Below are 17,741 nucleotides of genomic sequence, written 5' to 3'. Positions count from 1 at the left end.
TCAATCCCGAAAATAGCAAGTGGGCGTGAATATCTATCTTGTCGCAAAAGTCTGGAATAAGGTAAATGGGGTCGGCAATTAGCTTGTTGAAGATCGGTAAATGCCAGCAAGAACCCCAAGCCATGATTTTTCATTTGATCGAACGAAGGATGAATATGGAATAGACCTCTCAACAAACGTGTAGATGAAAGCGAAATGATTTTTAAAATCACCCCAAGTTCACCCGTCGGAGGTTTCCACGCTTCGCTACGTGTCTTTCTGTCCGAGGTGCCGTGTCTCTAATTCAAATTCCATTCCAAGGCTCCCATTTATTATTGATTATGCCCAAGATACCACCACGTAGAGCAACGTATGAGATCAAAACGAAAAAAAATGACTCCGGTGGATTTTCGTGTTGGTGTATGAATCCTAGGTCTGTAGTATCACTGAAAATGAATATTGTAAAGAGTAACCTGTTCATTCCACTAGCTGTCATATATCTAGATAGTATATCACCCTCTCATTTAAAGCCTAATAGCCCTTGACACCAGCCAATCTCAGAACAGTGTCCGTAAGTTCGGGCTTCTCGAACGGCTCATTGCGATCCTTAGGGCAAACATTTCCATCACGCATAGGCTTCTCCTTAGCCGGGCGCACATTGCTGGAGAAGATAATTAGCATTCTCTCTTAAGCAATGAAATTCTGCGGAAGCTTACCAGTGAGGCCAGTGTGTGGTACCAGTGAAGTTCTCGAAACACTCCTTCTTCAACTCTAGCGTCTCGGGGGTCGCAAATCGTCGCGGTGTCATGCAGATGTACTGTACATGGCGGATCTGATCACCCTCTGGTAGGCAGGCGTAGTGCATAGTGCGCGAGTCCCAGAGGACAAAATCACCAGGTTCCATGTTAATTTTGACCAGCTCACAGCCGCGCTCTTGGAACCATTTGACGTCCTTCTCGCTGAACAAGAAGAGGTCCATAAATTTGATCTCAGGGGTGGCGCATCCTCATGGTCGAAAGATTCGCGCTTATAGGCAAAGAACTCATCGAAGAGCTTGGCGGATCCCTTCATCAACATGAGACCACCGTCCTTAGGACCGTTGGGGGCATAGTTGAGAAGACCCTGGACTGCTTGCATCCTGTTGACAGTCAGCCTGATCCAACAAATGGAGAATACCGGTTTGAGATCTCACCCTTTACGTTCGGGGTTCTGATCGCAGTGAGGCCATGGACTCCAGCGAACATCCTTTCGTCGCGGCATCGAGATGTTCATTCCATCGAACGAGCAGATAAGCTCCTTGGTCTCCCAAAGTGTCTCAAAGATGTCGATGACGGTAGGCTCAGTGCGAGCTTCCCATGACATCTTCTCATGAGGCGAGCCATATGCGAAGTACATTCTACTTCAAGTTAGCGCACGTCTGGGGATCTGAGGATCGGGTCAACTTACCCTCCCTTGAAGCTAACGGGCAAATGATCCGCAGTCCAAGTGCTCTCGTCATTTTCGTCAAATCCGAGCTCAAAGTTCTTAAGCCACTGGATCTGCTTCTCTTGATAGTATTTAGCTCGCTCCGGGCTGATAACATTCTTGATCACGACACAACCGTTCTTGTGGAACTCGTCGCGCCAGTCACCATAGTGTCGGGGAGTGAATGTGACCAGGTCGGGACAGCTAAAGTCTGGAGCTTGGGCTTCTTCAGCGTTCGTGACTTCGGTGGTGGACATCATAGTGGCTTGTTGTAGGAGTGATGATCGCACTCATTTACTCTGCAAAAATAATTCTCAATAGAAAGGATCAATTTCTGGGAGCAATAAATATCACTTAACGGCTCTCCAATGCGTTTCTCTTTTTCCAGAGACCATGCGAGTGATCCTGCAACGCTACATTGCCCCAGATGTCCCCCACCTCCACTCGGCGGATCGTCAAGTGGGCGAAGTGGTTGCCAGCCTCACAGCAGGGACAGTTGAGTGCCAGCCAGGTCCCCCACTTCCCCGGATTCATGAGGGTGGGGAAGGTTGCGCGGGGGGCCTTGGTCCAGATGATCGATGTCCATCGGAAAAGCGGGGAGGTAGGTGGACGATGCGCAGAATAGGTGATGTGGGCGAAAAAAAAGATGCCGCGGTACTGTTTATTGGAGTTGAAGCTCGGGGCTATAATTGTACAAACGTCCAGGTTCATAACCATTGGCAACACAGAAAATCCATTCATTTCCCAAAGGTGACCATTTTATTTCCATTCATCAATTGAACCAACCAATTTCCAATCATGCCTCCTCCAGTCCAATCGGCGTACAAGCGCGTCGCTCAACCCGTCACCGATGAGAATGGGTATAAACCATGCCAGTCTGGAAAATCCGAAGTTCTACCTAAGGGCTGGAAAGGGTTCAACGCGAAGCCCTTGGAAAGCGACATTCAAATTGACCACGACGTCGAGATCGTGGTTCGCGATGGTGTTCGCCTTTACGCCGACGTTTATCGACCAGCAAATTCAACCGAGAAGGTCCCCGCTGTGTTGAGCTGGTCATTCTATGGGAAAAAGTATAGCGCCCTCGACATGCTCCCTATGTGTGTTTGGAATTGCTGCGTCGGGCATTCTGACCTGAGTGGGTTGGAAAAGTTCGAAGGTCTGGACCCGCAAGCTTGGTGTCCGCGTGGATATGCGATCGTCAGTGTTGATACTCGTGGAGCTGGACACAGCGATGGACAAATATGTGTTATGGGAACGCAAGATGCGGAGGATGGTTACGACGTTGTCGAGGCCATTGCGAAGATGGACTGGTGCAATGGAAACATCGGTATGGCAGGAAACTCTGCTCTTGCTATTTCACAATGGTTCATCGCTGCCCAACAACCTCCTTCTCTAAAAGCCATTGCGCCGTGGGAGGGTTCCGGTGATATTTATCGAGAGCAGTTCTGCCGCGGTGGTTGGTTCTCTATGAGCAACTTTGACCTTATCGCCAATGCCATCGTCCGTGGAACCGAGAAATCCGGTCTCGAGGACTTCGAAGAGATGTACCGACGCTCCAATGTTTCCAGTGCCTTCTGGGAAGATAAGAGAGCCGACCTCACGCGGGTTCAGTGCCCTGTGTATATCCGAGGATCAGATGTGAGCTCTATTCACACTATGGGCTCTATTCGTGGTTGGTTGGAGGTCCCTCATGATAACAAATGGATTCAATGGGGGAGCAAACAGGAATGGTATGAGCTATATAGCGTTCCCGAGTCCAACGAAGAGCTAGGGTCATTCTTTGATCGGTATCTCAGGGGCAAGAAGAATGACTGGGAAAAGACGCCTAAGGTCCGTTGGTCAGCCCTTCAATTTGGGGACCGGGAGGCGATCGACGATATCGTTCTCGAGGACTTCCCTGCTCCTTCAACTGAATATCGAGAGTTCTTCTTCAACGAGAACAAGCAGCTGTCCGCAAGCGTTCCATCAAAGGCATTTAATATCTCATATGACTCCGAGGATCGTCACAGTGTCGCTGAATTTACCTACACATTCGAGAAGAAGGGTCGTCTTATTGGGCTGCCCAAAGCAGTGCTATACATGTCTTGCGAAGAGCGCGATGACTTCACAGCCTTTGTTATCCTCCGCAAGAAGGATAAGAATGGCAAAGAATTAATGCATCTTAATTTCCCATTCCATGCAACCCCGGTCAATTCCATCGATGAGATCCCAGAAGCTCAGCAAGCAAGTCTCAATCTACATCTAGGATCCGTTGGAATCCTGCGTGCCTCGCATCGCGAGATTGACTCTTCCAAGAGCATTCATCCTCAATTTCCCTTCCATCCACACAAGCGGCAGGACAAGGTCGCACCGGGCACAATTGTGAAGCTCGAGATTGGTATTTGGGCAATGGGAGTGGACTTTGAAGAAGGGGAATCCATCAGCGTGAAGGTAAGATGCAATAATCTCTGTGACAAGGATCTTTCACTAATTCGGTTGAAATTCATAGATCGGTGGCCAATACCCAAGCATTGCCGAATACAAGACCTTTTCCCGTCCGAGACCCGAGCACGAATTAAATCGTGGGGCTCACACTATTCATTGCAGCGAGGAGTATCCCAGTTCTGTCATTTTGCCTTTTATTTAGAGGCGGATAGAGCGTGGTGCCTTCCAAAGTTTAGAAGTGTTGTTCTACGATGTTTCACGTTAGCTGTTATAACACTACTATATCCACTAAATATATCTTCGTCAGAAGATACCCTGGGCTCTGAACTCATTCCATCAATCTTAATATTTTTCTCATCAAAGAAAAATTGACTTTCGACTCCAGGGCTTCTAGTAGTATTATATCATACTGCGGTGTTCCATAGCAGAAACCGGCCTAGTAGTATTTACTGATTTCAAGCAAAAGTTTTGCGCCCTAGGGTAGTATTATCCCAATTCACATCCCATTGGAATATATCCGGTTTTCACATCTTCCCTGGTACCGAGCCGAGGACTTGAAGAATAGCATAGTACTTCCAACACATTGGAACCTTAGATGCAGCCTATAAGAGCCCACTACTGAGTAACCTTTTAACGACATTTTCTATAGGCAAATAGCGAAAGATATCAAACTAAACATCTGTCGATGAATTCTGATTATAATGCCTCTGATGGTACCCAAATGGTGTTTGATCTCCGATTGGCTGGAGGGGTTTATATGGATTCACGTGATACCGTGTCGCGTCGACGCGATGGCCGACCCGCATCGACGGGGAGACTCTTTCCAGCTTGCAAGTGCCACAACTTCAATCCTCAAATAAAAGGAACAAAAGTCTGTCTCCTTTATTACCGCCACAATGACCCAAGAACAAGTCGCCCCTGCTGCTCCAGCAGCCCCCAACCCAACCCACGAGGAGCACCAATATCTCAACTTGATCCGCACGATTCTAGCTGAGGGCGAATTTCGTCCTGATCGAACCGGAACCGGCACAAGGGCCATCGCTTTCCCAAACCAATTGCGTTTCTCTCTCTCCAAACCAAACCCCGAAGGTGGTGCACCGATCCCCGTTCTACCCCTCCTGACGACAAAGCGAGTTTTCCTACGCGCAGTGGTCGCCGAGCTTCTGTGGTTCATCTCCGGCTGCACATCATCCCTACCCCTCTCCGAGGCCGGCATCAAAATCTGGGACGGCAATGGAAGCCGCGAGTTCCTCGACAAGGTCGGACTGGGTCACCGCGAGGAAGGTGACCTGGGTCCCGTCTATGGATTCCAGTGGCGGCATTTTGGCGCCGAGTACGTTGACGCGAAGACGGATTATACAGGCCAGGGTGTTGATCAGTTGAAGGAGGTCGTGAACAAGATCATGAACTCGCCTTTTGATCGCCGCATTATCATGTCTGCTTGGAACCCTGCGGATCTCCGCAAGATGGCTCTCCCCCCTTGCCACATGTTCGCGCAGTTCTACGTTTCCTTCCCACCCACCATGAAGATTGACGAGAAGACTGGCCGCCCGGACCAGAAGGGAACCCTGTCTTGCCTTCTTTACCAGCGCTCCTGTGATATGGGCCTGGGTGTCCCCTTCAACATCGCATCTTACGCTCTCCTCACTCATATTCTCGCCCACGCTGCCGATCTTAACCCTGGACAGCTAGTTCACACTATGGGCGATGCCCATATTTACCTGGATCATATTGATGCTCTGAATGAGCAATTGACTCGTGACCCTACTGAGTTCCCGGAACTCCGCATCAAACGTGACGACCGTGGCAGTGCTGTCGTTGACGGCTGGAAGGAGGATGAGTTTGAAGTTGTTGGATACAAGCCACACAAGATCATCAAGATGAAGATGAGTGCTTGATTTGTCACGGATTGAGCCGAACTTATTGAATCATGCCCCGCGTTGTAATGTTTTTTTATAGGTTTTTTTTTTTTTAGAAGATACCATTACTAAGATAGACTATCAAACGATTGTCACTGTGGAAACTTGCATTCATTACTGTATTCCATTAGGTATCATTGATGACAGAAACGCTTCAAGGTATCTAAATGGCTCCAAAAGCTAGAATCGAAGAAAGATGCAAATGCTAATGCTAATGCAGATATAGCTGTAGGTGTATCATGAATTGGCCAGCACCACTCCAGCACCGCGAAGCAGCACAATCGTATCACCCGACTTGATCTTCCCATCTCCAATGGTTTCCGAGAACTCCAAAAAGTCCCCAGATTCCACATGGAAGATCCGCAGCCGCGCCTCCTCCCCTCCAACCTGATTATTCTTATTCACCACAGCCAGTCTCCGCGCCGCATCGTCCAGCACCCGCCCAACCTTCCACTTAGAATCGAAGTAGAAATCTCCAGCCGGTGGCTCCGTAGCCTGTGTATCTGCCGTTCCAACCGTATGCAAGTATATCCTTCTATCAGCCGGAACATTGGCCTCTCCCTTAGCGGAGCGCTTCATCGCATTCACGCTCGCGATACGCGCGGCAGGGCTATTCGGCTTAACCTTAGGCTTGGGAATGAGATTGGCAGTGGCGGTTTGTTTCTCTTTTCCCCAACCGCGCACCTTCGCGAACATCGACTTGATCGTATCCTGCGGCGAGGCATTGTTGCCTTGGCGTGCGCCCAGCGGGGTAAGCTTGGCGCAATCGTGTTCTTCGCGCAGGCGGTGTTTGAGGCAATATTGGCGGTTGCAGTTGGGACAACGGACGGCGGGGTCTTTGAGGGTATTAATGAGGGTTTTGCAAGCGACGTGCGCGCATTGATCGGTGTTGTAGATGTTGGGTTTCTCGGGTGCCGTGCGGTTCTCTTGTTGGGTAGTGTTGTTGCCATTGCGCCGGCGAGCCCATTCGCCTGCGTGGGAGCATTTGTGGGCTGTTTCGCTTCGGTGCTCGAGACAGAAGGTGCTGCGGCAGGATTCACATCGGAATGGGAGGAAATCGAGTTGGCCGCAGTATTCTAATTGGCAGTGGCGTCCGATTGATTCGAGATCTGTGTCGGCCATTTGGGTGAAGGACTCTGGTTGTCCGGTGTGGTTGTTTTTGGACATGCTGATGGGGATGTGGGCGTGACAGATAACAGAGAGTGTTTAAAATGGTGCCTTAGAATGCAAAAAAGGAATGCGACTAGAAATTCAGAGGAGAAATAAGAGATCGTGAGAGTGAAGAGCGAAGAGAGTAGAAGGCTGTTGACTAATGCGGAGAAGCTTCCAGTGCCACAGAAGTGGCTTAGCTCATCGTCGGCGATCGGAGTTACGCCACCCGAACTATACGCCTTACCATCGACTTTAGACCAGGCAAATTATGCAGAGATCTAGTGATTTGGGTCGGTGTGCCTTGATTTCCAAATTGTCTCCAAGAGCTGGCCTTGGCTCCAAACTTCGTCAAAGATATACCACGGGTGGCGACTCTGTCCATGCTACTTCCCGAGTAAGTTCCATAATCCGACCTGAAAGAGCGAACTTCAAACATCGTGTAATGAGCAAAATAAAAATGAAGAATGAAAGCCTGCAAGAAATTAATCCAAGAAAAAAAAACCGAAAAGGATTATGGGGCTCATCGATGACTTACCCGTGGGGAGGTTCACATAAGATGTACACACCACTCCCGTCAAAGCCGTCTCAAAGAACTTCAAGTTCAAATAGAACATGTGGTTTCACTTGCCAGTGCCTCTCTCGGAAACAGATAAGACCTCCTTTTATTTAACAGGAGCAATGAATCTCCCCATTTATCAATATTCTCCAGCTGTGCCTGCTTTTCTGATTTCGAGCTTGAGCTTTCGCAAGCCCGGGACTCATATTTTCTTTATCAGTGATGCCATCAAAAGTATCCAAGAGGGCGCCTGAGTTATCCAAGTCCGATTCCGCTCCACTTCAAGACTCTCAACAAGCAGGTCGAGATACGATCTATAACCTTATTGCTAAGTATGTAATGCAAGCAAGCAGGCTCCATCAGATAACTGTTCTACATCACAAAACAAAGTCTAATAACGAGCTAGCATGCATCTTCAATGCGAGTACAGCGACCTCACAATTATCTGCAAAGGCCGCAAATGCGAACGCCAATTTGAAGCCCACAAGGTCGTTGTTTGTCAGCGCTCAGAATACTTGGCTAGGATGTGCAAAGACCAGGAGAACTCAACGGTAGCGTACCATCCTTACGCAGAGGGAGGCAGTATAGAGAGACTAATGTATAAATCGCATTTAGGACTCATCCAAGCCACTGGTTAGCACCCGGGAACCGATCTTATTCGAAAAGGTTTTGGAATTTCTATACAAATCCGACTACACCGTTCCCAGCAAGCCTAGCGTTACGCCCGACAACCCTTCTGGGGGCCGGGCTTTCAGGAAAGCACAGCTGGCCAAGATTGATGCGGATAAAACCAGGGCCATTCAGTCTACCGAACGAGAGTTTGAAGCGACAGAAGACAAAGAAAGCCTTGGGGATTTCGAACAGCTCGGCAATGAGTTAGTGGATCTATCACCAAAACAAGAAATGGAGGAAGAAGTTGAAGGGAATATCCTCCACGATGATGACACCTTCCTTGAGCAATGCCACCCATGCTATTTCCACGCACGCATGTACATCGAAGCAAGCTGGTGGAAGATCCCAGACCTCAAGGTGAAAGCGAAAGCCCACTTCACGAAAGCATTCATGGATAACCCAGATCCAAAGTCCTTCGCCAAAACAATTGAGGCAATCTACGCCATCAACACTACCTGCCATGAGCTCAAGGATGAAGTGATCAGGTTTATTGTGCCAAATATGATGATGTTCTGGAAAGGAGCAGGAGTTTCCACGACACCACCGGTTCTCACCCGCGAGCTTATGGAGCTTGTGCCTCAGTTCACGTTTGAGTTGTTTCCGAAATTTCTCGATATATGTTGTGATAAGGGCCTTTTCCAGCAACTGGCGGATAAGAGACCTACGGATGCCGGAGCAGTAAGAAAAAGATATTAGCTGGAAGCTTCGAAATAGGCCCGTGGTTGAGTATACGAGGGGACTTATATCTGGGTGGTACATAGTCTGGTATTAGAATGCGATCCATTTATCATGCTAGAAATTGATATCTATATAGAATCTGTTGACCAAGCTTTGACCAGTCGCTCATAAGTCCTACTAGTACTATACATATCTTAACTCGGATTCAAGGTCAAGTTGGCGTGTCAGACCTTGGCGGCATGACTTTGATACTACCGATTGAAGCCTCCACGTCTACTGCTAATAGTAAATTCAAAATTTGTAGATTTAAATTGAAATTGGATTTGAACATGGTATATTTAGTACATCGAATAGCAACGTTCGTTTAATCTTGTCAATCAGCTCGTAGCGGATTTGTAAATTTTCCCAACTCGCCAGAGAACGATCAGGTCGTCCATGGAATCTGGGGCCGGTAGTTTTGGCATACAATGTCGATTTTAATGTGCCCCGATCTGTCTTCCCTATTTCGAGAAGAGCAGAGAACATTGGAGAATGCCAGAGATAGTGCGCCATTCACCTATACTGCCCTATTTGTCTATCCCCTCAGTGCACCGCTGAGCCCCGGACACTCTTACAGGCGCGATGAAAGCTTCATGTGACGGTTAACGTCCTTGTATAGCAAGTATCGGAATCTGCCAGGACCACCGGCGTAGCAAGCCTGAGGGCAGAAAGCGCGCAGCCACATGAAATCACCTGCCTCAACCTCAACCCAGTCCTGGTTAAGGCGATAGACAGCCTTACCCTCCAGAACATAGAGACCGTGCTCCATAACGTGGGTCTCGGCAAAGGGGATAGTGCCACCAGGCTCGAAAGTAACAACAGTAACGTGCATATCGTGGCGCAGATCAGTAGGATCCACGAATCGGGTCGTGGCCCAAGCACCATTGCAATCGGGCATCTCGGTGGGGGTAACATCCTTATCGTTCAAGAAAATTGGCTCAGGGGCATCCAGTCCCTCGACAGCCTCGTAGGCCTTGCGAATCCAGTGGAAGCTGGCAGTGGAGCTGCCCTTGTTGCGAAGAGTCCATCCGCAGGCTGGTGGGAGGAACGCATATCCGCCCTCTGTGAGCTTGTGTTCGGTTCCGGCGACGGTAACGGTGACTTCGCCCTCGACGACGAAGAGGACTCCCTCAGCACCGGCGTCGAGCTCGGCCTTATCGCTTCCACCACCTGGTTGCACCTCCATAATATATTGCGAGAAAGTCTCGGCGAATCCGGAGAGAGGTCGGGCGATGACCCACAGGCGGGTCTGCTCCCAGAATGGCAGGAAGGATGTCACAATGTCACGGAAAGTTCCCTTGGGGATAACGGTGTAGGCCTCCGTGAACATAGCCCGGTCGGTCAGAAGCTCCGATTGCGAGGGCAGACCGCCCTTTGGCGCATAGTAGGCGCCAACGGCCTTGCTGTTGTTGCCCATGGTGGAGATATCAAGGTCGAGGATCGGAATTGGGCCAATTGGGCTTATCGGGGGGGGATTAGAGGGGTAAGTAAAAAAGGAATAAAGGAAGAGAAGTGAATTGAGGGGGAAGATAAAGGTGAGCCTCTCTAGTTTCCCGGGGTTCGCCGCGTGCATTGAAGTCGCCTTCAACCGAAGTTCGGGCCTCGCCGTGCGGGGAATCTCCGGGAAAAGTGCGTGTTGATTGGTCGGCGCAACTCCGAGGCCGCAGCGGGGAAAAGTGCTTATCGTGGGCATTTCAATTGGATCAGGTAATCTATATCTGTAGCCAAAGACTGGCTCTGGAAAAGTTCCTCTGTATTTTAGACTTATTTTCATGTCATTTAGGTAGGACAGAGCCAGTCAAGTTGGGAGACCATCAGTGCTTGCCCCGCTTAAACTTATGCTTAATCCACAGAGACTCAGGACCCCGGAGACCTAAGATAATTCGAGAGCATTATATTTGACCCTAAACAGAAGGAAGTATATCAAGAGATAAGTGTGTATGAAATTGCGAATTCGAATGTTGAATCACACTTGTCATCATGCTTGTATGCGTTTAGCAAGACGAGCACCTTGTTATTAAGTAGCCAAGCGCGCATAAAAGTCCTTCATCCCTTCAAACTCACGCTGAATGATAGCTGCATGAGCCTCACTCCTTGCCGTGATCTTGAGAGGAAATTTCTTAGGACAAATCAAGAATCCGCCTTCATAACCCGTGTCGACAGATATGTCTGGCGAAGTCGCAGATACATCTCGCTCGATATCAAACGCCCAGACTAGCTTTGCAATATTGATTTTCAACGAAGTCTCTGCCAGTTTCTGACCAGGGCAAATTCTTCGTCCTGCGCCCCAGCCATAAGCCGTTTTACGCTGTTCATTTGGTGCCATCTTGATACTGGCTTTAGTTCCGTATGTGTTTCCTCCGAGCCAACGATCGGGATTGAAAGTACCCGGGTTGTCATATTCGTTCTCATCGTGGTGAATGGCCCAGGTATTAGCGAAGAAAATGGTTCCTGCGGGGAACTGATAGCCTTTATAAGAGTCTTCTTGCGTGAGCATGTGTGGAATTCCACCTGCTGCGACGGGCCTCCAGCGAAGAATCTAGAATTCTCAGTCAGTGTCAAGATTCTAAAACCAGAGAAAAAAGTGCTTACCTCATGCATGCAGCTCTCAATATACGGTAGATTTTCCAGATCATCCAAAGTGGGTGAACGTTCCACGCCGCAGACTCGATCCACATCTTCCTGGGCGCGCTTCAGTGCGACTGGATTTTCAACCATACCAAGCAGAAACGACAAGAGCGTAGACGACGTTGTATCTGATCCAGCTTCCATAAAAACTCCACCAAGATATGCCGTGTGTTCGTCATCCATGTTGTTTTTCACCTGGTCATCGATGAGCCTTTCCATGAAACAACCGACCCTAATCCCTCGACCCATCCGCTCTTTAGTTCCGTTGTAAAGTCTGAAGTATATCTCGCGTTGATCACGTCTTATCTTCCTCGCCCTCTGCTTCCACGGAGCCAAGAACTCGGGAATATGCTTCAAGAAAGTAATCCCGTCAACTGGCGGGGCAGCGCCAGGCTCCAAGAGCGCCGTGAACCGATTCTGAACATCGTAGAGAGCTTGAATGTTTGGGGAATCGAAAGTCTCGCCTCTTTGACCATAAACAGACGCTAGGATCACTGCAGTGGTATATCGCTGGATGTGCTCGTAATACTGGCCTGGTTCGCGGAGAATATCGTATGCGGTCTGCGCGGCCTCTGCTTGTTGAACAGGGAGCACAGCTGCGAGCTCACGAGGTGCGAAAAGGCCCTGGGTGGATTTGCGGAGAGCTTTGAATTCGCTTCCGTAGGGAGTGAAGAGGATGTGTGTTTGTCTTTTGCAGATGAGCTCGTTGGCAATGTAGTTCGGGGGTCGGGATGAGTAGATTGCGCTTCGCTTCTCGAGAAGCCTATTAACCGGGGTTGATGTTAGTATTAAACCCAACGCAAAGGGAGGCTCGACTTGCTCCTGAGCATCCTTCCAATGATTCAAAACTACAACGTTTGCTGGCCCGAATTTGAGACCAATTATAGGGCCGTACTTCTGTGTCCACTGGTGAAAGCTGTATTCAAATACATCATTAGTCGCGTGGGACAGCGACAAACGGGCATCGGGAACGAAAGATGGTAACTGACAGTGAAAATGACTTTGAAGCAGGAATCAGATTTAGATTTCCTAGAAAGGGAATTGGCTTGGGACCTGGTGGGAAATTCTTCGGTCGGAAGCTGGCCCAGGAATACGGAGCAATTGCGATGATGAGCGCAGCAAGGATTCCCACACCAGACGATACAAGTAGCAAACAGAGCTTCGTTGTCCAAGCGAGTTCTTCATTGCCAGAAGTTAGTGCCATGATTGAAATCAGCGGCTTGTCCTGCCAGAAGTGTAATGTACTAGTAGCTCCCAGGACATCGAGAAGCGGACGAGAAAGAAAAGGTTCTAGCTACAACCACTGGCAGTGTGCCTCAAGTCTGTATTTATGAAGGGCGTTACTGCATGGACCCCCTTGTAATATCGCCCTATTTGTATTCGCCCCAAGAGAACATGACTCCTCCGGCCAGTTATTGTTCATTTATTTTCAAACACCTTACTGATCGGCAGAGCCCCGCACCTTAACTCGCATGGCTAATGCGTTGTTTGCGCATCATCACTGCAGTAAAACACGAACGAGTCCCGCATAGAGCGACTAGTCCCACACGGAGTCGTCCCACGCCATTTTTGCTTCTTCTGAGAAAATGGAAATGGGCTAGTGACCTGCATGGATGTGCTATGTGATAGCAATCAGAATACGAAGTATCCTAGTCCCACAATGGCTACTCCTTGTGGTCCAGGTAGATTTCGTGTGCGGGGTTTACGTTGAGGATTTTGGCCCCTTCAGCTTCAAGTTGAGCCGCCCCCGCAGCTGAACTTGTTCGGCGAACGGATAGCCACAGTGATATTTACCTTTGGGGTGGGGTCCCAGTGGACCTTGGGGAGTGCGGCCCGATATCTGACAGCGTAACTCTATTTTAGAGACGGGGCATAACACTTACTAGGTTCATAAAAATGAAATATTAAGACACTAGCGGCGATGTCAGGAGTGAAACATCATCTCCTGGCGGAGGGCGAGAGGGACGATCACGAAGAGAGGTGTGCAGGATGAAAGACCAGTTGAGGCTCAAGAGTACGGATATAGCGGTGTGAGCTGACAGCCTTGTGTAACCTGAGGCATCTAGTCTCAGAAAAATCAATCATTCAAGTCTTGATATTAGGATATCCTCGCAGGAACCATGTGCTTTCTAATATGGAATATAATTGTAAATCCAACAAAATGATATTATCCAGAATAACACTCCATACCAGACCATCCATACATAAGGGGTATATTGACACGAAAAAAAGACCAGAAAAAAGGGCCACACCCCGCCAGAATTAAGAACTCCCAACAATATCAGAAAAGTGGATTTATTAGACAACCACGAAAAAACCCCTGGTGATCAATCGAAATCACTGCGAATAAAACCGCCGATTCTGTTGGAAATTGTAAGGAACAGGCGGTGGCCCGAGGGGACTATCTTCATCACTGAGGATATGCTGATTAGGATCGTGGTGCGGGTGTGAAGTCTGCAAAGCCTGAGCCTGAGCCTGGGCTTTGGCTTTAGCATTAGCATTATGGGCAGCTTGCTGCTGTAGCTGATTTGGATTTGGATTTTGAGAAAACTCCGTTGCAAAGGGGATAGGACTCGTTGAAGTGAAAACAGGTAGTCCCTGCTTCGTCTGTGCCGCCGTCGTTGTTGCCGGAGAGAATGTATTCGAGACCGATCTTCCGTGCGAAATGGATCTTGCATGTGAGACCGACCTCCTACCCGAAGAACCTGGTGGGATCATTGTGGATTCAGGCGTGTGTGGTGACGGAATACCGGCTGGGATGGAGTTTGGTTCTGTGGCGGGCATGGATGTGGGTCGCATTGAGGGTGTTAGAACTTCTGTTGGTTTTGAGGCTGGGCAGATTGGGTCTGCGATGCTTGTTTCTGTTTCCATTTTGGCCCCTTCCCATGGCGATGAGATTGCCCGCGCTGGAAGAGGTCTCGATTCCCCTACACTGACAGGCCCTACGCCAACAGCCCCTGCCCCGACAGCCCCGACACTGACTACCGCTGCGCTGGTCGTTATGATATTTTCTTGCATGCCTAGTCCGATCGTTGGAACGGGGAGAGGTGGCGGTGACATGCTGGATGAAGGTTCAATGCGGGCACCTCTACCACGTGCTGTCCTGGTGCTGCTGCTCTTGCGGGGAGAGCGTGGAGATTTAGGGGTGCGACTTCCACGGGACAACTTGCTTTCTTCAGCGGCTTTCTTTTCGCGCGCTGCTTGTTCTTCTGGCGAGGGCATGACTAGCTTTATCTTCCTTAGACCCGATGTAAGATTCTCCACATCATCGGAAGGTGGGACCTCGTCCGACAGCTTGGATGGGAGGAACGCAGTTGGGACCTTGGGAACAGGTGGAGCCTTGCGGGGGCTTGTAGAGCGTTTGGGTGTTGCGGGTCGGGTGCTGTTTGATTTTCGAAGGCCGGTGACCGTTCCTGTGGCGGATTTCATTGATGCAGCTGATGATGCTCTCCTGGTTGGATTGGCAGAGCTCTCCAGATTGCCTATCTCGATAGGCGCCACTCCACTGACACTCTTCCTACGGCTCGCATCCGCGGATGGTGACTCTCCCGAAGGACTGGGTAGGTCGTTGCCATCGATTGTTGTACGTCGATTCTTCCGCATGGCTTGTTGGCGAGGGGTAGCAGGCCGGGGTGAGTAGGGAGTCGGGGATTTGGTTTTTCGTACACGCAGCTGGCGCTTTTCATCAATGGGTGCTGGAGGCGGCGGTGGAACAATTGCAGGATTGACACCGCCATCCAGCGCAATCTGACGGTCACGTCGCTGTCGGGATGCCTCGGCGTTGAGCTCTTCAGCTCGATAGCTGGTCGTTTGTCGATTCTCCGGAATCAGGACCTTCGACAGCTCATGGGCTGCTGTTGCCCATCCGACTTCTGGGAGAGGAGGCAACTGGTGGGGTTCAATGGCCGTGGATGATCCGAAAGATTTGCGCGGGTTAGAAACTTTCTTCGCAGAAAATGACCGAGTATCCTTCCAATAGCCCTTCTCCCTTTCATCCTTGGCCGGTGGCAGATTTAGCATCTCCAGTTCACTAAGCATGCTTGGAGACCACCACTCCTTGTCGTATCCCTCTTGAATAGAAAGCTGATCGAGAGCCGACAGAACATCCTCGCTAGCTCTTTCAGACTTGACGTATTCAGACTGCAATCCATGTGTCGCACTTCCTAGTCCAGATATATGGCTAAGGACACCACTGCTCAAGGCGCGGTCACTGTAACCTCCTTCTAGAACACTGATCACACGCCCGTCAACTCCAAGGCCTTCCTCTTCGGACATACGCACAACGTCGGCAGTAAATCGTGCATAAAATTCTGTCGGTACATTGACTTTGTGCCGCTGCATACCCGACCCTTCCCATTCGCTCGCATCGAAACCCGCAGAAATGAAGATAGCCGCCTTAGGCGGCGGTCCATAGGGGATTTCAGAAAGGCGCTGGGTATGGGCACGAAGGAATGCCCGTGCCTTGTGTATCAAAGTCATGTATTGTGTTTCGTACAAATTCCAGAATTCGCCCTCGGTCACCCAGGTCTGCAGATGCACGTTCCAGATAGACTGATTATGCGCTCCATCAACACACACGCTCGCATTACGCACTTTCTCCGGATTGCCGTCTTCGCAGGGGTAAGAGTTGATATCGTGCAGACTGTAGTACCCAATCGCTGTTTTCTCGTACGCAGACTGGTTTCGTGACGGCGTCAATGCTTTGTGGTTATGATCGAATGCAATCTCCTGTGAACCATCGCCGTGGTGGAGATCGAAGTCGAGGATAGCGGCATGCGTGAGTCCATGGTGTGTAGCCGCATACGATATTCCAACATGGACATTGTTGATCCAACAAAAGCCGGAAGGGAAATCAGATGAACAGTGGTGGCCAGGTGGTCGTATACAGACGAAAGCCCGTGTCGTTGGGCCGGGACCGAGAACCGTGTCAATCCCATCACAAACCCCACCCAGAGCACCTTGGAATGCATTCAATGATTCGGAGCAGAGGTACAGGTCTCCCTCATGAAGAGAAGGAGGGGGTTTCTGACCAGACGCTCCATCTCCACCTGCAGCGGGTGGCCGAACCAGCTCCTTTCCAGTCAAGGCAAGGCGAGACTCCGCAACATCACACATACTATTCAAATCAGACATCCATTGCGTACCATGAACGTTAGCCACAGCATTATCTGAAAGCAAGAGGGTCCGGCCCGTCTTGCGAATTTGGAATGGTGGCGGCAGAGAAAGTATATCCAGATGAGGATGCGGCGCATATGGTCCCCCGGCATGACGACGGCCGAGCCGAACATACGCCGCAGCGATACCAACAACACAAGCACGCATGCGCTCCGGTCTCTCGACTATAGCGGCGAGGTGGTTTCTAGTTGTTCGGGGGCGCGAGAATCGGTGACCGTAGCAGGCATCATGAACGATAACGACCGTCTTGGACTGTAGATCCTCCATTTGGTGTAGATCGACTTCTTTCTGGAAATGCTCCGCCGCGATCGAAGCTGCTGTGGGTCCCTGGGGAAGGAGGCGCGGTGGCAACATTGCGGGCGACGCGGCGGTGGTCGGGGACCCCGCCAAGTTGGCAGAGGAGCGGCGCGAATCGAAGAGCGGGGAAGAAGGGCCTGTGTGGTTTGAGACAGAGCGTAGTGAGGCGGTTGATGTGCGTTTCTGCAGGACTGGCGTCGACTTGACTGGGGTGGACTTGCGGCGTTCGTCGCGTAGAGAGTTGGAACTGGGACTGCGCCGAGGGGTGCGCTGGTAGGGCACTGGAGAGCGTGATGCGGGATCGCGGGGGAGAGGAGAGCTGGTGACGCGGGGAGAGGAGTCGCGGTAGCATTGACGAGTGATAGACGGTTTAAGGAGTCTGTCAGATCATTATGGGAGTGGTCTATGTTGGTCAGATCGCGCGGGCGTCCTGAGCGATCAATAGATCGCGGACGCGCATCATCCTGCAAGTTGAAGGGTTCCATCATGCAGGATCATAGGGGGAACATGCAATCCGGATAGCAGCAGAGAAGCAAAGCAACAAAGTAATAATAGTAATAGTTGTAATGTTGCAATGTGCAGTAAACTTGAGAAAGGGAAAAGGAGTTGAAGTTGCGGGATGAAGAGGAAGTCAGTCTTGAATGGGGGAAGGGGCCAGTCGATCATTCCGCAGGGCATTCTTCATCTTGGAGTCGTGCCGTGTTTCACTAGAACATGTGAACCATGATTATCTATAGTATACTATAGTATAGTACATA

General features: G+C 50.0%; 8 protein-coding genes across 8 annotated transcripts; 3 read left to right on the top strand and 5 right to left on the bottom strand.

Annotated features, from left to right (window-relative positions):
• Window positions 1-510: 510 nt before the first annotated feature.
• On the bottom strand, window positions 511-1,703 carry N7509_005817 (phytanoyl-CoA dioxygenase family protein; the record flags this gene model as incomplete). Its single annotated transcript, XM_056630454.1, has 5 exons — window positions 511-640; window positions 696-938; window positions 1,022-1,117; window positions 1,172-1,375; window positions 1,426-1,703. The coding sequence occupies 5 exons, from the start codon at window positions 1,701-1,703 to the stop codon at window positions 511-513; spliced, it is 951 nt and encodes a 316-aa protein (XP_056489756.1).
• A 538-nt stretch (window positions 1,704-2,241) lies between these two features.
• N7509_005816 (CocE/NonD family hydrolase) lies at window positions 2,242-4,069 on the top strand (the record flags this gene model as incomplete). Its single annotated transcript, XM_056630453.1, has 2 exons — window positions 2,242-3,873; window positions 3,932-4,069. 2 exons carry the CDS (start codon window positions 2,242-2,244, stop codon window positions 4,067-4,069), a joined length of 1,770 nt encoding a protein of 589 aa, XP_056489755.1.
• A 694-nt stretch (window positions 4,070-4,763) lies between these two features.
• On the top strand, window positions 4,764-5,765 carry N7509_005815 (thymidylate synthase; the record flags this gene model as incomplete). The annotated part of the gene is made up of 1 exon (XM_056630452.1): window positions 4,764-5,765. One exon carries the CDS (start codon window positions 4,764-4,766, stop codon window positions 5,763-5,765), a length of 1,002 nt encoding a protein of 333 aa, XP_056489754.1.
• Window positions 5,766-6,023: 258 nt separating this feature from the next.
• N7509_005814 (AN1-type zinc finger protein) lies at window positions 6,024-6,953 on the bottom strand (the record flags this gene model as incomplete). Its single annotated transcript, XM_056630451.1, has 1 exon — window positions 6,024-6,953. One exon carries the CDS (start codon window positions 6,951-6,953, stop codon window positions 6,024-6,026), a length of 930 nt encoding a protein of 309 aa, XP_056489753.1.
• Window positions 6,954-7,716: 763 nt separating this feature from the next.
• Window positions 7,717-8,862, top strand: N7509_005813 (BTB/POZ domain-containing protein; the record flags this gene model as incomplete). The annotated part of the gene is made up of 3 exons (XM_056630450.1): window positions 7,717-7,826; window positions 7,901-8,045; window positions 8,110-8,862. 3 exons carry the CDS (start codon window positions 7,717-7,719, stop codon window positions 8,860-8,862), a joined length of 1,008 nt encoding a protein of 335 aa, XP_056489752.1.
• A 592-nt stretch (window positions 8,863-9,454) lies between these two features.
• N7509_005812 (uncharacterized protein) lies at window positions 9,455-10,300 on the bottom strand (the record flags this gene model as incomplete). Its single annotated transcript, XM_056630449.1, has 1 exon — window positions 9,455-10,300. The coding sequence occupies one exon, from the start codon at window positions 10,298-10,300 to the stop codon at window positions 9,455-9,457; it is 846 nt and encodes a 281-aa protein (XP_056489751.1).
• A 600-nt stretch (window positions 10,301-10,900) lies between these two features.
• N7509_005811 (cytochrome P450) lies at window positions 10,901-12,715 on the bottom strand (the record flags this gene model as incomplete). The annotated part of the gene is made up of 3 exons (XM_056630448.1): window positions 10,901-11,422; window positions 11,476-12,427; window positions 12,501-12,715. The coding sequence occupies 3 exons, from the start codon at window positions 12,713-12,715 to the stop codon at window positions 10,901-10,903; spliced, it is 1,689 nt and encodes a 562-aa protein (XP_056489750.1).
• A 1,133-nt stretch (window positions 12,716-13,848) lies between these two features.
• Window positions 13,849-17,468, bottom strand: N7509_005810 (histone deacetylase hosB; the record flags this gene model as incomplete). Its single annotated transcript, XM_056630447.1, has 2 exons — window positions 13,849-17,264; window positions 17,438-17,468. The coding sequence occupies 2 exons, from the start codon at window positions 17,466-17,468 to the stop codon at window positions 13,849-13,851; spliced, it is 3,447 nt and encodes a 1,148-aa protein (XP_056489749.1).
• Window positions 17,469-17,741: the final 273 nt, after the last annotated feature.

Source organism: Penicillium cosmopolitanum (assembly GCF_028827165.1).
Source record: "Penicillium cosmopolitanum strain IBT 29677 chromosome Unknown utg000006l:49.0-5199605.0:1.0-5204138.0, whole genome shotgun sequence".
Classification (NCBI taxonomy): domain Eukaryota; kingdom Fungi; phylum Ascomycota; class Eurotiomycetes; order Eurotiales; family Aspergillaceae; genus Penicillium; species Penicillium cosmopolitanum.
Note: the sequence above shows the minus strand (reverse complement) of the source record. Positions and strands in the feature narration are given on the sequence as shown.